Source organism: Cornus florida, unplaced genomic scaffold (assembly GCF_030987335.1).
Source record: "Cornus florida cultivar Cherokee Brave unplaced genomic scaffold, ASM3098733v1 CherokeeBrave_3.0.0_Hap2_Chr08, whole genome shotgun sequence".
Taxonomy (NCBI): Eukaryota; Viridiplantae; Streptophyta; class Magnoliopsida; order Cornales; family Cornaceae; genus Cornus; species Cornus florida.
Window position 1 is genome coordinate 3472682 of NW_026775578.1, and position 24099 is coordinate 3496780.

Genomic DNA, 24099 nt, shown 5'->3' on the forward strand with positions numbered 1-24099 from the left:
AATTTGTAAATAACATCTTGAACTATATTTGTACATAATACTCCTTAAATTATCATTTTGTTGTAAAATTTCCCAATACTTATACTATATTTCATTAAATGACCATAATGACCATTCTTATTGAATTATACTTAATTTATATTTCTTATTTAAATAAATTATGAAAAAAATTCATACTAATTTAATGACATATTGTCCATTAAATTTGCATAAATTTACCTTTTATTTCTAAATTAATTATTTAAATAAAAATCTTTAGTATTTAAAAATAATAATTAAAATTTTAATTTTTAATAAATATATTACATTAAAATAAATTATTTATATTTAAGTAATTTATTAATTTTTTATCAATATATTATCTGAAAAAAAGAATTTTTTTACAATAAAAAAGTTTAAACTAATTATAATAAATAATAAATTAATCATTTCAAAAAATAATACTCCATAGTTAGAAATCTATTTTTTTCGTTTTTATGATAAATTGGTACTAATAATAAAATTAAAGTAAATAGTATAATTAATATTTAGATAAAAGAAAAGATAATAAAAATAATTTAGTATAAAATTAAAATTTTTACTTATAATTTTTTTTTAATAAAAATAGAAAAAAAAAATAGAGATTATTTACAAATTAGAGATTTTTTTTACACTTTACCCTTAAAAATAAGGGTAAAGTACACGCCCCCTGATATTTGACAAAAGGACATTCAGAGAAAACTTGCCTGTTTTTTAGACAAAGACACTCCCTTAAGGTTCAAAAATGGACAAAGACACCCCTTTACATGAAAAATTGTCCAAATTACCCTTTGACCATTTATGAGACTTTTTTTAACTTTACAATTTAATAAATTGGACCAATCTACCCTCATGAATAATTTATGCATAAAAAAAATAAAAAATAAATAAATAAAAAAAAAACACTTTATATTGTTCACTTTTTTGTTTTTTGTTTTTTGTTATTTACTTTATAAATGTCTCAACTTCTAAAAAATGTAGACGTTTAAAATGATTGTTTGATTCAATACATATATTTCAAATAAATTATATTTTGTTTTTACTTCTTCTATTTTATTTTTAAATTAAGATACTTAATTATATCGTCTAAAAAAATAAACCAATCTCTTTTTCTTAAAAATAAAAAATATGATACTAGTATAACTTTATACATCTTAAATTATATATAAAATATTATACATTTCCCAATATAAAAGAAAATAGGTACTAGTATAACTTTATGTATCTTAACTTTATGCATGTCTTTGTTTTTTTTTTTTTTCCCTTTATTTTATTAAATTTTTTCCCTTTGTTTTATTATTATTATTTTTTCCCTTTTATGTTGAGAAATGCATAATATTTTATATATAATTTAAGATGCATAAAGTTATACTGCTACCATATTTTTTATTTTTAAGGAAAATATATTGATTTAATTTTTTTAGATGAAATAATTAAGCATCTTAATTTAAAAATAAAAAAGAAAAAGAAAAGAAGTAATAACAAAATATAATTTATTTAAAATATATTTATTGGATAAAAAAAATTATTTTAGACGTCTATATTTTTAAGAAGTTGGGATATTTATAAAGTAAATAACAAAAAAAAAAAAACTTTATGTTGTTCACCTTTTTTTTGTTTATTACTTTTTTTTATGCATAAATTATTCATAAGGGTAGATCGGTCCAATTTATAAAATTGTAAAGTTAAAAAAGGTCTCCAAAATGATTAAAGGGTAATTTAGTTAATTTTTTATATAAATAAGGTGTTTTTGTCTATTTTTAAACTTTTAAATAGTATTTTTGTCCAAAAAAAATAAATAAGTTACGCCTGAGTGTTCTTTTTCCTACCATGGGTGTAACTGTACTTTACCTGAAAACAAATTAAGGCTTTAACGGTTACTCCACCCGGTGAATGGTGAAACCCCCAAGCGCTCTAACGTCTCACTTAAAACAATCATCGAATACATTTCACTTCACTTGTCTCTCACGTTCTTGAATTCTTTCATTGCAGCTTCAATGCCCAGTGATTCCTTTAAAAACTCCCGCGCCGGCGTTCGCGTCGTTGTCGTCGGCGACCGCGCCACCGGCAAATCAAGCTTGATCGCCGCCGCGGCTTCCGAGACCTTTCCGGCAAACGTTGCTCACGTTTTGCCTCCCACTCGCCTTCCAGCCGATTTTTATCCCGACCGCGTACCCGTTACAATCATCGATACTTCATCCAGGTTTTGATAATTATTCGCATATATGCGTCTGTACATGTATATACTGCTCCTCTATATATATTTAAATTAATCTATCGATTTAATTATTGAATCTTGAAATATGGGTTTTCTTTCTATTTTTTTCCTTTTAAATTTAATCTTGAATTTAGTTTGGAGAGTAGAGGTAAGCTTGCTGAAGAATTGAAGCGAGCCGATGTGGTAGTGCTGACATATGCTTGTGATCTGCCTGCAACACTTAGTCGTCTGAGTTCCTTTTGGCTCTACGAACTTGATCGATTAGAGGTTTGCGATTCACGCATTTTGTTAACATTTGGTTCATATATATATATATATATTCACATATTAATTTATGTATGTATGTCTGCATACTTGTCAATTTTTTCATGATAGGTGAAGGTGCCTGTGATTGTAGTTGGTTGCAAACTAGATTTGCAAGACGAGCAATACCAAATGAATCTACAGCACGTGATGACACCAATCATGCAACAATTTAGGGAAATAGAGATTTGTATGGAATGTTCTGCGGCTAACCTGGTTCAGGTTTCTCAGTCAAAAATATGCAATTAGTTAGCATGTTGCAATAATTTTTTTGTTGCTGTTCATAAATAAGAACATTCTGATTGCATGTGTGTACGTTTTTACTTTATGATATTGATTTCAATTTCCTTTATTTATAGTTTATATAATAACATTAAATTATGAGTTCAAAACATTGTGTTGGCATTGCAATAAGATAAATCTCAATTATGGAAGTCGTCATTCTTGTTTAATTTTCAGCAATGTTAGAAATCTGAAAGTTTTTGGTATCTTTTTTCACTCTCAGTCTCTTGCAGGTACCTGAAGTATTCTATTATGCTCAAAAAGCAGTACTCCATCCAACAGCACCATTGTTTGACAAAGATTCCCAGTCCTTGACACCACGGTGCATGAGAGCATTGAAACGGATATTCATTCTTTGCGATCAGGATATGGATGGTGCCCTCAATGATGCAGAGCTGAATGATTTTCAGGTTTTTCTTTTATTACCACACACCCGTATATTTGTTTTCTTTGGTAGTTGAAAATTTGAACTTTCGCTTTTTCTTATTTATTATTATTATTATTTTATTTAAAATTTTTTTGGGGGGTGATGGTTGAGTGGTTGACTTGTTTCCATACAATGCTAGTATCTCATGCCTTACATGTTGTGTATGATTTTATGATCCTGGTGAACAGGTTAAATGTTTCAATGCTCCATTACAGCCTGCTGAAATAGTGGGTGTTAAAAGAGTTGTACAAGAGAAACTACCTCAAGGTGTCAGTGACCTTGGGCTTACACTGACCGGATTTATTTTTCTCCACTCTCTTTTTATAGAAAAAGGGCGGGTTGAGACGACATGGACTGTCTTAAGGAAATTTGGTTATGATGATGATATTAAACTCAGGGATAATTATCTTACAGTTCCATTTAAGAGAGCTCCTGATCAGGTATCTCTCTTACTGAGCTAATACTTGATCGTCATAATCTTGCCCTTGTTATAAACTTTTACGCTGGTGAGCCTTGTTCTTGTTTTTATTCAGTGCAAGAAAGAACTTCGCTTTAAGCATATAATTAGTTTTATAACTCAGTTTTTTTGAATCATATTATAACTTTAGTAGTTGGCAATGCAATGGTTACCTCCCAATAGGAATTTTTTTTAATTGGGAAAAAAAAGTTTTTAGTACATAATTTTTTCATAATAATTTATTTGTATAAACTACATACTTACTCTTAAATGCATTATTGTAGAGTATAGAGTTGACAAGTGAAGTTGTTGAGTTTTTGAAGGGAATCTTCAGTTTGTTCGATGTTAATAAGGTACTTATAAGGCTTTGCCATACTTCTTCTCATGTTCTTATTGATAGATTCTCTATCACGTTGTAGATGTCCAATTTCTTTTTATTTGGTTTATCTTTGAATTAAAATCATCATGCATGTTCCTCTTAAAAGTACTATGTAAAGAAAATTGTCTTGGCCCTTTTATTGTTTTTGTATGTCAGATTTTCGTTTCTGATTTAATTAGTGCCTCCTTGAGTCATCTCTCTACAAGAGCCATAAATTTGTTTGCACCGCCATTGAATTTAAATCATCTCTAGAAAAGACAGGAAATTGTAGATAATTTGGACACAATTAAAAAGGTTGACCTATAATTGTGCGTGCCCCCAAATTTTTCTCTCTTAAACAATATCTAAAATAATATTTATTTTTACAATTACCCAATATTTTATGTTCCTTTTCAATTATACCCTTACTTTTAGTTCAACATTTTAAATAGTATAACCATTATTTCAAGGATTATTGACACATTATTTGTGTCCATATCCCAGATTTTGACGATTAGAAGGATTTGAGTCATTTGACACCTAGACACGCACCCGTACCCAAGTCCGGGTAATGTAACATACAACTAATGCGGCATTAGCAATCTATATAGCTAACTTTCGTTTTCCTTTCTATTTTTATCAATTCTTCATTTTCTTCTTCCATTTACTCTAAATATATTAGTCATTGTCAGGTAATTCACAGTTGAAGTTTCATTTGGTTCAAGCACTTCAATGGTTTTCATAATTGGAATGCTGCATCTTTGTTACATTTTCTTCTGAAAAAAATTCTTTCAGGGAAAAATAAAATTTGAATGCAAGTAATTAGTATTTTTTTTTCCTTTTCCTTTTTTTTTTTTTTTTAATTTTTTTTTTTAAGAAGCGTTCTAACATGCCAAAATATTCTTTCATCTTGCATCGTCTCTAAGTTTCTAGGATTTAAGTGGTTGATAGATATACTTATCAGGGGAAAAAAAAATTATGTCTTGCATGATAGATACTTATCAGGGAAAAAAAAAATACTGTCTTGCATGATAGAAATTGTTTTCAAATTTAGGATTTCATGTTCTGTGATTCTTAGTTATGTGCCTTAATATAGTATAATTATCTAGCAGTAGTGCAATTTGACTCTAAAATTTAGGATTTTTATGTTTTTACAATTCTAACCATACGCATACTGAAGTTCTGAATTTGTGAACCTTTGTGCTTAATAGGATGGAGTCCTAAATCACTTTGAACTTGATGATCTATTTTCAACTGCACCAGAAAGGTGAGTTGGTTTTGTTAAGCAATATTTTCTTGGTCTCCTTCCCTTTATTTGATATGTTATGATATATAATTATACAGAAAAACACACGAATGCATGTATCGAAGTACTTCCATGCTGTGTATTCATGCATGGTATTGTTGCCCTTCTTTATTGATGGATGGAAAAGTATGAAAATATTATGATCAATGTTTCAGCTGTTACTTCCCATGGGGAATTTCAGGTTGATGTCAGCAAATATTGCTTAATGCACTGAAAATATTAACGGTCCATGTTGGCTGCAAAATTATTAAGTTATCTCTTGAAAATACGCTTTCAATTGTATGTGCCCACTATAAAACTCGAACCCTCACCTCTTCTTTGAGGAGGAGAGCTTGTATGATCCACGCCATAGCATAGTAGTTAGTTTCTAGCTCTTCAAAATAAAGAATTTTACCCCATAAATTGCTTGTAAATGTTGAATTTTAAACTCTTTTTTTTTTGTTGTTGTTGTTGGGGTGTTTGTAGATGATACTTTATATCTATAACTCCCTAGCATTACAAACATAATTAGGACCTCTGCATCGCTGATCTATTATATTTCTTGGTTGTTTCGAACTTTTCAGTTATGATGTACTACATATGCAATGAATTAGGATCACATCCTCTTCTTTTTTCTTTTCCTTTCCTCTCTTTCTATATGACTCACTTTTGCAAATGGATTAGGATCCCATTCTTACTTCTCGTTCTTTCTTCTCTTTTTATATGACTCACTTTTTTACGAGTCTGTATGATAGACGAAGTATGAAGAACATGTCATAGTTAAACGATTTCTTCTCACCATATCAACATCACAAAGCATCAACCCTAATCGTATTACTCATGTAATTTTTTAGAAAAACTGTATTTTAATAAAATTTTGCAGGATGTGTTATATCATTTAACTTCAATCATATCGTTAAGGCAGTGGAAATACACTCCAATAATGTTTCTGAAAAATTACAGGCTACACCAACTCTGCATAATGTTCTGTTTATCCTGCAGTTGGTTTGGGTAAATTGAGTTCACATTAAGTAGCATGTTTGAATGCTTTCGATCATTTGATTTTAAGCTTATTCTTTGCACCATGAGAATCCTATTATGATTATATGGATTCCTTAAATGGACAATGCATGGTTTGGTTTACACAGGCTCTTTCGTGTGTGTTTCTGTTGTGCTCTCTTTTGAAGGGGGAGGGGTTTTTTGGTTATAGTTAGGCTGAGAGTTGGAACTAATTTTGTAACAAAGATCAGCATTTTGCATTAGTGGGATTTTATCTTTCTGTGCATTAGCATCTCATCACTAGTTGTAAAAGGAAACTGATAATGGCCTTCAACCAACTTATTTGTTTCACATTCTGTATCTATATCATTTGAAAATACATCATGCATGTATTTTTTTTTTTCTGTTGATTTTTTGGTAAGTGTTTTATCTGGTGATATTTTATACATTGACACACAAACATGCATGGCAGTTTTTTACTTTTTTATAATTAAATTTCTTCATTTTTTTTCTTTCTATATTTGTTTTCTTTATTGACAAACAAGTGAATGTTAATGTCTCGAGTAACTTTAATGACTAAGAACCAGAGACAATTTATGGAAACTATATCCAATACACATATAGGGTACCTAAGATTTCAAAGATAGTCTCTCTCTCTTTTTTTTTTTCTCTCTTTTTATTTGTAAAATACTTGCTCAGGCAGTTGTGATAATTAGTAAAATTTAAGTTTACTTGTACTATTGGTCTTCACTACTTCTGTGAGTAGCTCCACTTCCCATAATCTCTTTGATGACTCTCCGTTAAACTGGTGATGTTGGGAAATGAGATGTTTGTGGACACTGGTCTTTACTGTTGACCTTCATGCTTAAATGTGCCTTGTACTTTTTCTTATATTTCCTGTGTATGTTTTGAATTTCAGTCCTTGGGGTGAAGCTCCTTACAACGATACTGCAGCTGCATTAGGGGGTTTGTCTCTTAATGGTTTTCTATCTAAGGTTTGTATGCCTGTTAGCATTCTTCAGTTGCTGCACTTTTATGAGAGTTACAACACTTACCTACATGTTTTACTCCACAATAATATTTTCTTCCCTTGTGTTTGTTTTTTGTTCTTGGGGGATGGGGCGGTCGGAATGGTGATAAAGCTTACGTGAAGTATACTGGAATACAAATCCTTTTTATCATCTTCCTGATTCTGAAACCAACTTAGCAAGAGCTGCTTGGTCATAGTGGTTATCTTGTAGTGGCTACTTTACAAATTCGTATTTTTTTCGTGACCAGCTGTACAGACTATTTGTGGTATGAACTAGCATCATCATCATCATTGTTGTTGTTGTTATAAATATTATTAAGACACACACCTGCATCCTAACTGAGACTTGAATCTTGCATCATCTTCTCTGGGGTGGGCTGGTGATGCCACTAAAGTTAACAGGTAGTGGTCTCATTGTATTGTTCTTGATGTTGCATTAATTTCTTTTAGCATTTGGCTGGCAAATAAGTGGTGAATGTTTTTTTCTTCTTCTTAATAAATGCTTATAATGACCCATCTTTAAGTCTACTGTGTTTTTTCCTTGTAGGCTTATTAATAGGCCTTGCAAACTCTAAAAATACGAAGTACCTTCTATTTTTAACCCAGAGAATATGAACCCAAATTATGTTCCTAGAACCCTTGAAATTTTCTGTAGAACTAAAAATCCCTGAATTTTATAAGAAACAACGCTCAATAAGACTATAAATTAAAAGATATCTACATTGACTTCTCATTGGTCCTATGTCAAATAAATCTTTGTTGATATCAGGCTTTGGGATGATGGGGTACCACTCTAACAACGATGGGAGTACCAAAAAATAGAGTCTTAGGTGGAGGCACTGAGCTGTCTCACACGGTCCTTGCCTAGAGGAGCGATAAAGAGGGTCGTGGGGCTTAGCTTTGGTGATCTCTATAGAGTCAGAGTGCTTAGTATTTATTTTTCTTTCTTCTTCTAACTATCATTCTTCATGCCATTCACTCCTTCTATACTACTCTATCATTGGACAAGGACCGTTGATCCAAGTGATTACCCCACAATTGCTTACCTAATTAGTTGCAAATCCTACACGCTATGAAGAGATCAATTAGTTCGACGGAGTAGGGATTAAGCATTTAATGCTGACTATGACTTAGAGGGCAATCTCATTAAATGCAAGCAAGATATCACCCCCCCTTCCTTCCATTGTGACCAACTGAGAGGCACCCCATGGTCAATTCGCAATGGGTGTCTCTTAGCTTCCCTCTAGTGCTTAGTTACCATGCCAATACGTTTATGCTGCGTTTGGTGTGCAGGAATAAAATGGAATGCAAGTGGGAATGGAATGAGAATGGGAATGGAATGAAATGGCCATTCTCATTCTATTGTTTGATTGTAAATATGAAATGTGTAGGAATGGAATAATAATAACCATTCTAGTGTTTGATTGGACCAATTTAAGATTTAGAATGGAATAAATTTCAAATTGAATTCTCCAAAATATCTCTCTTAGTAACAAATAAATTAAATTAACAAAATGACATTCTCTAATAATTTTAGAAAAATAAATGGTGGGAGTGACGGTGGTGGATTGTGGTGGAGGTGAAAAGCGGTGGTGGTGCAGGTGGTGGCATTGGTGGAAGGCGGCAGTGGTGTTGGTGGAAGGTGGTGGCAATATTGTGGTGGTGGTGGTGGAAGGAGATAGGGGGTGTATGTGGCGATGGTGGAAGTCAATGGAAGTGACTGTGGTGGTGGTGGAAGGCAATGGTGACGGTGGTGGAAGGCGGTAGCGTTGGTGGTGATGGAAGGCGGTGGCGGCGGTGGAAGGAGTTGGAAGGTGGTGGCGGCGGCGGCGGAAGGCGGAGACGGTGGTGGTGGTGTAAGGTGGAAGGTAATGGCGATGGAAGGCGGTGTGGTGGTGGTGGTGAAAGGCAGTGGTGGTGGAAGGCAGTGGCTATAGTGAAAGGCGGTAGCGGTGGTGAAAGGCAATGGCGGTGGTGGTGGCGGTAGCGGTGGCAGCTGGGTGGCGGTTGCGGCAAAGGAAGGCGGTGTCAGTGGTGGCGGTGGCGGTGGTAAGCGGTGGGCGATGGTGAAAGTCGGTGGCGGCGGCGGCGGTGGTGGTGAAAGGCGGAGGTGGTTATGGTGGAAGGTGGTGGTGATTTTTGGAATTGGAACATGAGGTTTTTTTGGGGAGTTTATTTTAAAAAAAAATTTACTTGGGATTGGAATGGTCATTCCATAAGTTTAGTTATGGAATGGATTTTCATTCCAATGGAATGACCATTCCCACTTTAAATTGCGTACCAAACAAAGGAATGGTTGGAATGGGCATTTCATTCCATTTCATCCCATTCCTGCACACCAAACGTAACATTAGTATCCATCGAGGAAAAAGTTCCATAAGGTTGTGCCCTACACAAACCACAACAGAGGAGTTCCTCAAAGGTCTTGCACTCTTTTCCTCGAATTTATTAGTAGAAAGGAGTTTCCCAAGGGCCTTGGGCTATCCTTGGGATTTATCTGTAGAGAGGAACTACCCGGAGGTCTTGAACTCTTCCTCAGAGTTTATCTGTAGAGAGGAGCTCCCCAAGGGCCTTGGGTTCTTCCCCGGATATTATTTGTAGACAGGAGCTCCTTGGAGGTCTTGAACTCTTCCTTGGGGTTTACCTGTAAATAGGATATCCCCTAGGGCCTTGGGTTCTTCCTTGGGGTTATCTGTTGAGAGGAGCTCCCCGAAGGTCTTGAGCTCTTTATTGGGGTTCATTCTTGAGGTTTATCCGTACAAAGATGAAGTCCTGTAGCTATTAGTCAACACTGAGGCTTATCCATAAAGAGGAAGTCATAAGTTATTTTTTTTTTTTGATAAGTAAAAATATATTAGAAAGACGTTCAAAAGGGGAACGCGTCCCTAATACACAAAAACGAAAGAGCAAAAGCCAAACCTATGGACCAACAGAGTCCAATAGAACAAAAAAGTCATCAATCGAGGAGCAAGTGTTGCCTCTGACATAGCAGAAAAAGAGAGCGTAGGATAAAAGACTTAAGGTTTGCAAAAGACGATTCCTTCCCTTCAAAGTTTCTGTTATTTCTCTCTCTCCAAATACACCACCAAACACAATGTGGGGCGACCCTCCAAAAATCACGAGCATGACCAGAAACAGGGCATCTTCTCCAAGCATTAATTAATTGGAAAGAGTGCTTAGGCATTACCCACTGAACGCCAAAAATACTAAATATGAGATTCCAACAATCAGATGCAACAGCACAATGCATAAGAAGATGGTCCACGGACTCACCATCAGTTTTACAAAGACAGCACCAATTAACAATGGTATTACCTCTCTTACGCAGATTATCCAATGTTAAAAGTTTTCCCCAAGTAGCAGTCCAAACAAAGAAGGCAACTCTAAGAGGAGCTTTAGAGCGCTAAATACACTTCCAAAGGAAATCATATCCAATAAAATTAGACAAACACAAGAACATGGATCGAACTTCAAATCTACTATGAAGAGAGGGAGTCCACAAAATATCATCACAACCTTTGCCAACATCTTTCTGTCTATACAACAGGTCCAAGAAGACGCAAACTTCAGCTATCTCCCAATCCTGAAAGGAATGCCTAAAACGCACATGCCACGTAACTCCACTGTTATCAAGATGATAACAATCAATTACATAAGCATGCTTATTCTCGGCAATGCTAAAGAGACGAGGAAAAGAAAGAGACAACAACTGATCACCACATCATAAGTCTTCCCAAAATCTAACATACATACCATTACGAACCTTGAACTGAATATGGGTGGAAAACACATCCCAACCTTTCCGAATGAACTTCCAAACGCCAACGCCCTCGGTAATAGAAATAGGACGAGAGGACCAACCTCCACTCTCTTCCCCAAAACGACACGAGATAACTCTTCTCCATTGTCGATGACGTTCTTTACCAAATCTCCATAACCACTTCCCCAATAAAGCTCTATTGAAAGGGACTAACTTCCGGATACCTAAACCGCCAAACTTCAATGGTTTACAAACCTGCTCCCAACTAACAAAATGATACTTAAACTCCTCTCCTTTTCCACCCCAAAGAAAATCTCTCTGAATTTTTTCAATTCTTTCAGCAACAGAACACGGGATCTGGAATAGAGATAAGAAATATGTGGGAAGGGACGAGAGGGTGCTCTTAATAAGAGTGACCTTCCCCCCTTTCGAAAGATACTGTTTTTTTCACCCCGCCAATCTTTTTTCATACCTGTTAATCACCGGATCCCAGGTCCCCACTATCCTAGAGGAGATTCCCAAAGGTAAGCCCAGATAAGGGAGTGGAAAGGCACCCACTCCACATCCAAGAACAGCAGCTAAAGTGGAAATATTAGAGACCTCCCCCACTGGGACAAGCACACTCTTTCCAACATTAATCTTAATACCAGACACAGCTTGGAAGCATGTAAGAATGCACCTCAAATACCTGAGCTGGGAAACATCAGCATCACAGAAAACCAGGGTATCATCTGCAAACAACAAATGGGATATCTCGATCTGGTTAGTAGCATCTCTACCAACAGTGAACCTCCTTATGTAACCCAGATTCTCTGCCTTTTTCATTAATTTACTCAATCCCTCCATAACAATGAGAAAAAGAAAAGACGATAAAGGATCTACTTATCTCAAACCACGTGAACTCGGAAAAAACCCAGCAGGAGAGCTATTCACAAGCACAGAGAACATAACTGATGAGATGCAAGATTCAATCCATTTTATCCATCGATCTCCGAAGCAAATAAAGAAGAAATTTCCAATTCACGTGATCATAAGCTTTCTCGATATCCAGTTTGCATAAAACACCAGGAACTTCACTCTTCAACCTGGAATCGACACATTCTCCTGCAATAAGAACAGAATCTAAAATCTGTCTACCCCCAACAAAAGCATTTTGTGACTCTGAAATGATTCCATCCAAAACAGTCCGCATTCTAAGAACAAGAACCTTGGCAATAAGCTTATACATACACCTCACTAAACTGATTGGCCGAAAGTCCTTAATGTCAAAGGCGTTGCTCTTTCTAGGAATAAGAGCTATAAAAGATGCATTTAATGATTTCTCGAATGTGCCATGAGAATAAAATTCCTGAAAAGTGCCCATTACCTCATTACGCACCACCTCCCAACTCTCTTTAAGAAACCGCATAGTGAATCCATTTGGCCCTGGAGCTTTATCACCATTGCAACTGGATAATGCCTTAAGAACTTCCTCTTCAGAGAAAGGAACCTCAAGCATATCACTATCCAACGTAGAAATAGCATTGAAGTGCAAACCATCAAGTTTTGGTCTCTATTCCAAAGTCTCAGTATAGAGCTGTTGATAAAAAGAAACAATACCCCCACGTACCTCATCTTCCTTCCGCAGCTTTGAACCATTCACACGAATACGCCCAATATTATTGTATCTTCTATGAGCGTTAGCAAGTCTGTGAAAGAATTTAGTATTACGGTCACCTTCTTTAAGCCATAAAGCCCGAGATTTCTGACGCCACGATATCTCCTCCATAGTGGCAATCTTAGCAAAAGTTGCCTAACAAGTCGCTCTTCTAGAGCGAAGAGAATCCGTATCTTGCCCTGTCTCATCAAGACGATCAAGATCAGCGATATCAGCCAGGACTCTATTTTTCTTCCATTCAAGATTCCCAAACACTTCTTTATTCCATTTCTTAAGCTCAGATTTGAGAATCTGAAACTTCTTAGCAAGCACATAGCTATTAGAGCCAGTAAGCGTTGTTTCTTCCCACCAGGACTGGACCTTCCCTTGGAAGTCTTCAGCTCTCAACCACATATTTTCGAAACGAAATGGAATCCGTCTAGATCTCATGCCTCCACAATCAAGAACTAAGGGCACATGATCAGACGTGACTCTAACCAAAGCTGACTGAGTGACATCCGGAAATCAGGAATCTATCAAGCCTCGATAAAGTAACTGGGTCTCTGCCACTAGACCAAGTGAAAGTTGCCCCATCCAAAGGGAAGTCAATAAGAAGGTGACCATCAATAAAGTCAGAGAACTGGGTCATCTCTGAAGACCACCTCCCCCCTGTGGATCTTTCAAATGGAGACCGAACAGAATTGAAATCCCCGCCTAAGCACCAAGGCAACGGCCACAAATCCTTAATGTAACTGAGTTCTTGCCAAAAAGCAGGTCTAACACAATCAATAACGGGTCCATAAGCTCCAGAAAATACCCAACTGAAGTTATCATCTTCCATCTGAAACACGCAAGACAAAGAAAATAGCCCTTTCCAGATATTCGTTCTAGACATCCATCTACGATCCCACATAATAAGAATACCGCCTGATGTACCATAAGCGTTCAAAGCTTCCCAATCCACGAACCTACTTCCCCAAAGGCTTCTAACCACGGCATCAGAAATAGAAGCCAACTTGGTTTCTTGCAAGCAAATAACATGGGCATTCCACTTCTTCAAAGCAACTTTAACCACCTTTCTTTTGTCCGGATCATTTAATCCACGGACGTTCCATGTAATAATTCGTATCTTCATTGAGAACCAAAGATAATTAGTGCCCCTCCTCCCTGCTTCCCACTTCTAGTCCTTCCCCTTTCTTTATTCACCCCATCCTTCCCTTCGTAATTGATATTAGAAATAAGGTTCTTAAGCTCCTGATCACCTTTCCGATGTGCATGTTTCTTATTTTTAACAACTTTTGTGCTTTTAAAGGTCTCTACATTATTGTTTCCTTCCACAAAATCATGAAGAATGATTTGTGTTCGATCATCATCTCCTTCCGAGGAGACACCCAAAGCTTCGCTGACCTCGCCAATATTATCCAACACCCAGTCCATACCCATATCGTTAACTGTCTCTAAGCAATCAGGGTGCACAGTTGCTAAGGGTTCCATAATGTCCACATCAGATTGATCAACATCCCAGGCAAGAGGACAAATCTGTTGAGACTGATCATCAAAGTCCTCCCCTTTGCTTTCAGTATTGTTCTGATACAGGTTTAATTGCAAATTCAATTCTGTTCCAGTGTCATCCATAAAATTTTTCATTAAATCATGGGTAGAATTGGTCCTAGTCACGGGGGGTAGACCATTTAAGCCTTTTAGAGCAGCACAGAGCTTAAGTTCATTAAGTAAAGTCATGGCTAAATCATCTTTCAGTTTAAAATGAAGGTCTCGACCAACACAAACTGTCACCCCGTTAGAACAATCAATACTTCCGGACTTGGACATTGAAGACGATGATTCTGCGTCCCGTGGTACAATAGCTTTAGAAAAACCTCTCTTTTGATCCAAACGATCCTCCACTACACCTTCACCATTTCCCAGCACCTTACTCGAAGAAGGGGTAGAAGATGAGCTCTTAGGATGAGAAAGAGGGGTCAAACCTGGAGAAGGAGAAGGAGAGCGTACTACCCATTTCTGTTTTTCAGTATGAGTCCATCGAGTACCTTGTCGACTAGCTGAACCAACCGGCTGTCTCCACTTTTCTTTCTCAGTCCGACGCTGAAATGAAGAAGAGGAGAGAGTTTGATTTTGGGCTTGAGTTTTAACCTGGGCTTTCCTTGGATCTGGGTCATTAAGAACAGAAACAGAAACTGAGTTTGGTCTTCTAATAACCCGTCTTTTAGTATGGGCTAACTTAGGCCCGAAATCAGGTTTGAGCCTTAATGCTTTAGTTTGCCCATAACCCCTTCGGCCCAAATCAACTTTAGGCCAATCTGTGTGGCCCATCCCATTTTCCTCACCAACCCTTGTAGATAAGGATAGTGTGGAATCTGGAAATGAAACTCTATGAGCACCACGTGCAGAGTAATTATTATCAGCTGTGACGCGCGTAACCGGAGCGTGTCGTTGACTTGATCTTCCTCGTACCCATCCTTTCTCCGGCATATGAGTAGGCCTTTCGCCGCCTTCGATACTCTCTGTTGAGGGAACCAACGCCGGCGCAATTTCTTCCCAAATCGCCACCTTGTAGCAGAAAGTATCATCATTAATAAACACAAATTGCGGACAAGTCGATCCTATCTTCACTGTAATACGAACGCTCTCGGCATCCCTGGTTTCATCGGCAACAGCTCCCACAAATCCGCCGCATAACTCCCCTACTTCAACAAATAGGGCATGACACCATAGATGAAGGGGGAGCCCAAACATCCGGATCTGTTTGAGTCCTTTTTCTCTAAGGACGCCACAACATCCAACCCTAAAAGGCCACACATCGATCCGTAAAGTTGCAGATCCCCAGTGACGTCGTCCTTCCTTTAACTTGCGTTGGGCTTCGGCCTGAGAAGGAAACCTGAAAAGAAGCATCGAATCAGATAATGGAGTAACCCCCACACCACAGGACGTATTCCATGCTTTCGCTGCCCATTCCTCCACACGATCACAGCCCCCAACTTCCTTATCAAAACGACCAACCAAGCAAGATGAGAGTACTGATTTCCTCCCTCCGACGGACTTCCCGTCGATATACATAGACGGTCCTCGATGCGGAACAGCCGACTTCACATCCCCAGCTAATGAGATTCTTGGAATCCTTGCAGTTTCTAAGTAAGATTTCATCGCGGAAAAAACAAAAAAGAAGAAAGAAAAAAAACAAAGTCTCAATCGCGGTAAAAATCGCCCTTAGTGGGGTGAAATCGCCCATAGTGACGTCATTGCGCCCTTAGTAGAAAGCTAAGTCATAAGTTATTTAGTGCCTTTTGGAGGGCATAGGTAGGGCTGCAAATGAGCCGAGCCGTGTTCTGGGGTGCTTGGGCTTGGTTTGTCACAGTAAGGGATGCTCGAGCTCGATCAAGCTTTGCCTATCTATGATTGAGCTTGGCTTGGCCAGTGCCCGAGCTGAACTTAGCTTAGTTGCTCTTTTATATACACACATAATACACACACACACACACACACACACACACACACACACACACCCACCCATATATGAATCTGTGTATACATATGCACGCATCTTCCTTGTTTGATCTCTAAATCCCACTGCTGATTTTGATATGCGTATATGAACTTCTGTATTTATACCCATTGATCTTCCGTGTTTGATCTCCAAATCCCACCCTCAATTTCGATCATTATGCCAATATCAAGAGGATACTTCTCTACTATCACAAAGAGAGAGACAGAGAGAGGAGAGAGAAAAATAACACTAACCTGAGCTATTTGCAGAGGTGCGGTTGCTATAATTGTCGGTCGCTTGAAGGGTTGGGATTTGGTTTGTGGCAGAATGTAGAGAAGAGAGAATAATGTTTAGGGTTTAGAAGGGATGGCAGGAAATGGGCTTGGGAATGAATGGATTTGGTTAGTTTTATTTTTAAAAGAGATAAATGATATCAAACTGGGTTGGGCTGGGTTGTAAGGCTAGTTTTACTTTCAAAAGAAAAAATAATATAACAAATGGGTTGGTTTAGATGTCAGGCTTGGGTTTAAAATAAGTTCAAATGGTTGAAATACCTATTATAACATAAATATATAAGAAAATGTATATATGTGTGTATTTACGAGCTCAAAACGAGCCTGGAGTCGAGTTTGTTCACAAGCATGTTTACGAACTAACGAGCCGTGTAGAGGGATGTTTGAGTTCGGCTCCTTTGATAATTGAGCTCAACAATTTTTTTTGAGTCGGTTCGTTTAATAAATAAATGAACACGAACAGAGCTCAACTCGAGCTGAGCCTGAGTAGCTCGTGAACGGCTCGGCTCGTTTACAGCCCTAGGCATAGGGCATCCTCGGGGAGCTTTATCTCCTTTTGCGACCGCACCTGTAAATCTCATTAAGGAGAAAGATCATTAGCTTCAAGATATATAATAAAGGATCCTTTGGCCGCAGGGCAGCATAAGGTTTGCGTTCGGGGGAAACCTTTTATAACAAATAAATACATAAATAAAAAGGTAAATTGCACAGACCTCCCCTATGGCTTGCCATAATTACTTGACCTCCCTTGTAGTATGGGAATTTACTTGGATCTCCCCTAAAAATGAAACTATCCTACAGTTACCTTCCTTTTGTGTGACGGGCCTTCAAATCCACTACTGGACCTGTCGAATTTATTGAAATGCCCTCACGTTGCTACCTGAAATTACTAAAATACCTATCAGGTTTTTTTTAAGAGTGACATCATACGGAACCACCCCAGGACCATATATCCGCCTTGGCACCATCATACCCTTTCTTCCTCAGAACCTCTAGCACAACATACACCGAAGTTCCACACTGGGTGTGAACTGTGAAGCAACCTATCATGTCTGCATTGCTTTGGCAAGGCGGAGAGCCTGAAATCGGAGACCTTGAGGTTTTCATTGTCGTCGAGGAGTAAGTTCTCCGGCGGCTTGAGGTCGCGATGGTAGACGTCGTGGTTGTGGCAGAAATCGACGGCACTGATGAGTTGCTTGAAGTATTTCCAAGCAGTGTCTTCTTGGAGTTTGCCTTTGAGGACTTTGGCAAAGAGTTTGCCACCGGCTTTGATTTACTCCATGATGAAAAAGATATTATGCTTGGTGGCCATGACGTTCTTCAATTCAACGATGTTGGGGGTGTCGGAGCAAGCGCATGACATCGATCTCGTGCTTGATTTTGGTTGGTATTGCAATCTTGTGGAATAATTGCACAATCCAATGATGGATATAAATGCTTGAAAGGGGTTTGTGAATTTAATGCGTAGCAGAAGACCAAAATCCAAAAGTTCCCCTGCTTTTAGGTAAGCTTTGCACAAATTGGAGTGTTACCCTTTATTTGGATTTCCCTTCTCTGGATTTGTGCTATGTTTTTTCACTGATTCACTGCCCCTACCATTTGCTCTCTCTCTCTCTCTCTCACACACACATGCACACTACACCCCAGCTTTATATTTCCTTTTAACATCTCACTCCTATAATAGTATTTCCATTTTTTTCCATTTTCTTTTTTTCTTTTTTTTTTACTTTTCTGGTCATGTGTCCAAAAAGAATTGGAAATTCCACAAGAGGTTGATTTGAAGGTGACTTCAAGTCATGCTTTGTTCGTCCTTTTCATTACTGTACGGTTTAATGAAAAATTATGATCTTTTTACACTGGAAGTTTCTGTTTTGCTAAAAAAAATGTGGATCTTTTCACGCTAGTACAACTACACATCACTCAATTAGCTTGGTTATTAGCAACTATTAGTACTAAATTTCTGGAATGACATTTTTTTTTTTTTCTTCTGGAATGACAATTGACATTTCTATTTGGAGATGTTTTGAAATTCTTGTCCATGCTCAAAAAAGAGGTCAATTAAATACTATTACTCAATTTCTAATTGATAACTGTTACTCAGTTTCATCACCATGTCTTTGTTGATGACTTTGACGGTGAAGCTCTTGGCGGTGGTGATATTCTTGGCGTAGTAGACTTTGGCGAAGGTGCCTTGCCATAATAGTCTACCCATTTCGTACTTCCTAAGCATGATGTTTCAAGTTGGGGCTGTATTTCACCGGGAACCATGGTTGAATGAAGCTCGTCGGCGACGCCGGTTTGGTTACTATGGCTTTGCGGTTTGAATGGTCTCCATGATCTTGAAGCTCTGTGCTCAGTTGAGTCTACAAGATGATTTAGTAAGCTTTTTCAATTTGGGTTTGAACTGAAGCTGTCTCTTGAGCAGGTCTGTGTAACAATGGTATATTGGTAGGGATGAGGTATTTTAGTAATTCTCTTGCTTTTTAAAGGTTTAAAATGTCTTTGACTTCAACGAAGGGTACTATGGGAATTTCAATTAATTCAATACATGACATCATCAAAATAAGTCGTTGACTCGCGTTGACTGTAACAGAAGGGAGGTCCGTATAGGATAGTTTCTTTTTTAAGGGAGGTCCAAGTAAATTCCCAAACCACAGGGGAGGTCCTTGTAATTATGGCAAACCATAGGGGAGGTCCGCGTAATTTTCCCAAAATAAAACAAGTTTATTGGTGAGTCATCGGACACGTGGACATGCAATGTGGTGATGATCTAGCATTGGTCCTAATTCTAGTATCTACAATCTTCAGAGATTTATTGATATGGCATGACTGTGACAGTCACAGGGCATTGTCATCATGGTGCATGAGTTCTATGAAGTCAGAAAGGTTTATTAGTTGGAATTTAGTATTTGCAACACTGCCTTGTAATTGGGATTGGCCGTTAGTGCTTCTAAAAAAATTGCTTTCTCCACTTCCTTTTGGCCTTTAATGGAAAATGAATCATCAATTCCATTTATTAGGAAGATTGGATACTAGTTCTCTGTCTGATTTGATGCATCTAACTCCGCATGTTGTGGTTGGAGGGAGGCTTATATCCACTGGTTTACTTTTGTTATAGATTATGTAAAATTTTGACATGCTATATTTCAATTGTCATTAGGCATCAGGTTGCTCTCCTTGCAGTATTATTGACTACCAAATGTTGACATCTTTTAAATTCTCCTCAAACTATCTATTCATTGTTTCTCATGTAAAACACGCGATTGCAGTGGGCCCTCATGACAGTACTGGACCCAGCTCAAAGTCTGGCTAATTTAGTATACATTGGATATACTTATGACCCTTCATCAGCACTCCGTGTTACTAGGAGAAGATCTTTAGACCGCAAGAAGAAACAAACAGATAGAAATGTCTTCCAGTGCTTTGTTTTTGGACCTAAAAATGCTGGAAAGTCTGCAATACTGAAGTCATTTCTGGGAAGGTGTAGTTCTGACTCTTTAGCTAGGTCAAAGTCAGATTGATTTGTATTTTTTTTGCATTTCTTGACTGAACTTGTTTTCTGCTGCTTGCCTTTTTGGCTTTTGTCTTTAAAAGAGGTGTGGCTTTACTTTCTTTTTCTTGGCAGCACAAAATATCATATACTCTCTCTTCTTCCAAGCCAAATTCAACAATAAATTGTTAACTTGTTTCCAATTACAGGCTGTTTTCAGACGATAATATTTTGACTACTGATGAGGGTTATGCTACAAATCTTGTTGATAGTCTTGGGGTGAGTACATAGTGTGACTTGATAGCGTGGTAGAATCTCTCTCCCTCTCTCTCTCACTTTTGCATCATATCACATCAAACCACAAGTTTAACAAGTTAAATAAATGATCATGGTGAAATGACAAAATCTGTGTGTATTTTTATCATTATGTAATATATACGTCTTACTTTTAGTTAATATGGGGTAGCAGCTGATGTCAGAACATTTTATTCTCAACCCATCAATATCTTCTTATATGATTTATAGTTTCTCTCCATTGTTGGATTGAATAAATGTCTTCATGCTATCATGCATGCCAAAATTCAAATTACTTGGAATGCAGCGCTGAATAAATTTTTTCTAATGTTTATTAAAGAAAAATATAGCGTCTACCAGGCACTTATATCCGATGACCAGATATTGGGCATGCGTGACAAGTACGATATAGTTATATAATCCAACGATTGGATTCATAAAAGACATATTGTATTTGCTAATTAAGTCGATACCCTATCTATTTATATATATGCACATATAATTTGTTTTCTGCATTTGAATATCTATTGTTTATTACATATTTTATTCATGACTATTGAGTTCTTGCTGATTTGAAGTCTATGATTATATTTGTGATATACTACTGCAATTGTAGGGAACTAAGAAGACTCTTGTACTGCGGGAGATTCCAGAAGATGGAGTTAAAAAACTTTTGATTAATAAGGAGTTTTTGGCAGCTTCTGATGTTGCAGTTTTTGTTTATGACAGGTAAGCATGATTTGGTATATTTATTAATAACCATGAAATGATCACATTAGTTTGCTTATTTTTTTGATAAATAAGCAATTAGATTAGAACAGAAAACTAAGTACAAAAGTTGGGGAGGGCATACCCTTTTATGTACAGCAAATTAAACTCAGAAACAAAAACAAAGGCAAATAGAAATGTTCCAAGAAATTTGAAATCTACTAAAAAGGTCAGAATCATCCAGATTAGAATCAAAGCACATCTTCAACAGATTCAAAGTTTAGCTGCCAATCATAAAATGAAACCAAGTCTGGGTATGCCCCTACGAAACCAGATGCGGGAGTCCACTTTCATGTATCATTATGAACTCTGAAGGTCTAGTAAGCATCTCCAATGGTGAAAATTTTAGAATTGTCAGCCCAAATAATATTGTCGACACCATCTTTAGATGAAAGGGGTATGATCCAACAGAATATTGTTATCTCTCAGGTTCTGAAGCTCTGGATTAGGCCATTTCCAACCTTCCCTCCCCAGAATGTCAGCCACTTCTTGTTTTTCTTTTGTCCTATTTAGCATACCGTTGGAGGAATTCTATAAATTTACAGAGTTTCTTCTTCATCATCATCATCTTCTTCTTCTTCTTCTTCTTTAATTTTTTATATTTAAAAACAATCATTTTTCCTGATACAATGATGTATGAAAGCCATGTTGTTTTTTTCTTCTTAGTTCGGATGAATATTCTTTTAAAAGAGCAGCAGAATTACTTGTAGAAGTAGCTAGACGAGGAGAAGAAAGTGGCTTCGGGGTGCCTTCCCTCTTTATTGCGGCAAAGGATGATCTTGATCCATATCCAATGGCAATCAAAGACTCAGCAAAGGTATTTACTTCTTATGTGTGAGATATAAACTTCTTCCTCTGTCCCACCCTCTCCTATGCGGTTTCCAGAAAATGAATTTCTTTCTTTTTTCTTGATTTATCTTTGCAAGAGAAAAATGCTAACTTTATTGCAAATTGCAATATTCTTTTTCTTTTTAGATTTGTCAGGATATGGGAATAGATGCACCTATTCATGTCAGTGTAAAGGAAAGAGATCTGAATAATTTATTCTCTAGAATTGTAACAGCAGCGGAGCACCCTCATTTAAGTGTCCCTGAAACTGAGATTGGGAGAAAAGAGAAGAAATACCGCAAGCTTGTTAATCGTTCTCTCACGGTTGTTTCCGGTATGTATGTTGATCTTCTGAATTCCTGAACTTATCAGACAACTATTTCACATTGTTATTATTAATTGTTACATAGAAACTCAAATCTTTTCATGGATCTTATTAACATCTAGATTAAACCATCAAATCTATAATTTTCAACGATCCTCCTTAAATTATAAAAATCAAATCCATTCGTGTAGAATTCATCCCGAAATGAAGCCTTAAAATGTTTGATATGGATGCCCTATTTTAAAATTGCAGTTGGGGCTGCTGTTACTGTAGTTGGACTGGCAGCCTATCGTGCCTATTCTGCGAGGAAGAATTCATCCTCTTAGGCGTATATATTCACCAAGGAATGTGGTGCTCCTATGCTGAAATTGAAAGCAAATGGTTTGTTATATCACGTCCTTTTGTGTTCCGCATTATGCATTGTTGACCATTTTAGAGTTGGCCGTTGTATATAGAATGTTTTTACATTCTGATAATCATTTTTTCCTATTGAAAAGCATGAATTATTGTTTTCTTTTTAGAACTCTCCTATGCTGAAATTGAAAGTAAATGGTTTGCTTTATCACTGTCTTTCTTTTGTGTTCCACAATTTCTATTGTTGAGCATTTTCAGAGGATGGCTCTTGTATAAAGAATCATTTTCAGAGCATTTTCAATAATAATCACTCAAGTACAACGAGTAGTGGTAGGGACCCCGACTCCCGGACAACTCCCCGCCTCCGGAGGGTGTCCGGAGTCGGGGGATTTATTATTATTTTCTAAGTAGAATTTGCATGTGATGGGACAACCAAATACACTAGTGTTGGGAGCATCTCATCTCTTGCAGTGGCATACCTCGAGGGTGGAAATTAATGGAAAGATATCGTGAGAGAAGTAAAAAGTTGTGGTTTTTGAACAAAAGGGTTCTTTCCTTCTCTATAGAGCACATGATGGATATAGACACAATCACGTGTATGTTTATATCTTACTACATCCCTCTCTCTCTTCTCACACAAGAAACCTATGTCCACAAAAGCCACAACTCTGCGCGGGTCCGATCATCATTTTTAAGGAAATGTTACCCACTTTCCTCGTTCTGTAGTATGTTGTAAATTCTTAACACAATTAAATCTGGCTGGAAGTAGATTTAATGTGTTAGAAAATAAATTTAATTGTGCCTTCCGACTCTTTCTCATCACCCAGCCTTTTCAAGTACCAAAAACCTCCTCCACTTGGTACTGTGCAAAATACTACCTTAACCCTATGACATTTCTAATTCAAGTCCTATTGATGGAACATAATTCTCTCCCGTACATTTTACTCCACGGTGCAATTTCAACACATTTCACTTTTAAACATTTTTGCTATTAGTTTCAGATAAATTTCACCAATCTAAACTCACCGATACAAGTGGTGAAATTTATCATTACAAGTGTTGTGAGTTTAAAGCATAAAAGCATCCTGTATGAAGAGTTACTTTGGGCTCTCCCCATTTGTGAATATAGGGAACATTCCCAAACTGACCAGCCCAGTTAGCTAGTATGGTGCTGGCGGGCTACTTGTAATAAATTTTAAATTGTTTGAGAGAGAGAGAGAGAGAAAGAAGGGACAGGACAGAAAGTGAGACTCATCAGGTCAAACTCCCTCGCTTTGTTTGTAGCGTGAGTGCTAAAAAAAAAATTGCGTGGGCCCAGTGATGTGGTAATCCCCACACAGCCTGCAAGCCCAACAAGACTTTGGTTCACTACAAAACAATAATATCGGATGCTGTCACCTGATTGAATGATGGTAGGATGAGGTGCAGTATCACATAGCCTACCTTGTCTCGTCAAACAAGGCTTTGGCTCA

The 24099-nt window shown here is 37.2% G+C and overlaps 1 protein-coding gene across 1 annotated transcript; it reads left to right on the top strand.

The window, feature by feature from the left end:
- The first annotated feature begins 1964 nt into the window (after positions 1 to 1964).
- Positions 1965 to 22835, top strand: LOC132268945 (mitochondrial Rho GTPase 1). Its single transcript, XM_059769879.1, has 14 exons — positions 1965 to 2221; positions 2371 to 2503; positions 2612 to 2761; positions 3055 to 3231; positions 3437 to 3688; positions 3990 to 4058; positions 5275 to 5330; positions 7267 to 7342; positions 19838 to 20049; positions 20268 to 20337; positions 20969 to 21081; positions 21787 to 21937; positions 22096 to 22282; positions 22526 to 22835. Exons 1-14 carry the CDS (start codon positions 2016 to 2018, stop codon positions 22597 to 22599), a joined length of 1926 nt encoding a protein of 641 aa, XP_059625862.1. The 5' UTR covers positions 1965 to 2015; the 3' UTR covers positions 22600 to 22835.
- Positions 22836 to 24099: the final 1264 nt, after the last annotated feature.

Coding starts and splice junctions, on each gene's coding strand:
- LOC132268945 (XM_059769879.1), top strand. CDS start 2,016: ATGCCCAGTGATTCCTTTAAAAACTCCCGCGCCGGCGTTCGCGTCGTT. Junction 3,689..3,989: donor TTAAGAGAGCTCCTGATCAG/GTATCTCTCTTA, acceptor GCATTATTGTAG/AGTATAGAGTTGACAAGTGA. Junction 7,343..19,837: donor TTAATGGTTTTCTATCTAAG/GTTTGTATGCCT, acceptor ACGCGATTGCAG/TGGGCCCTCATGACAGTACT.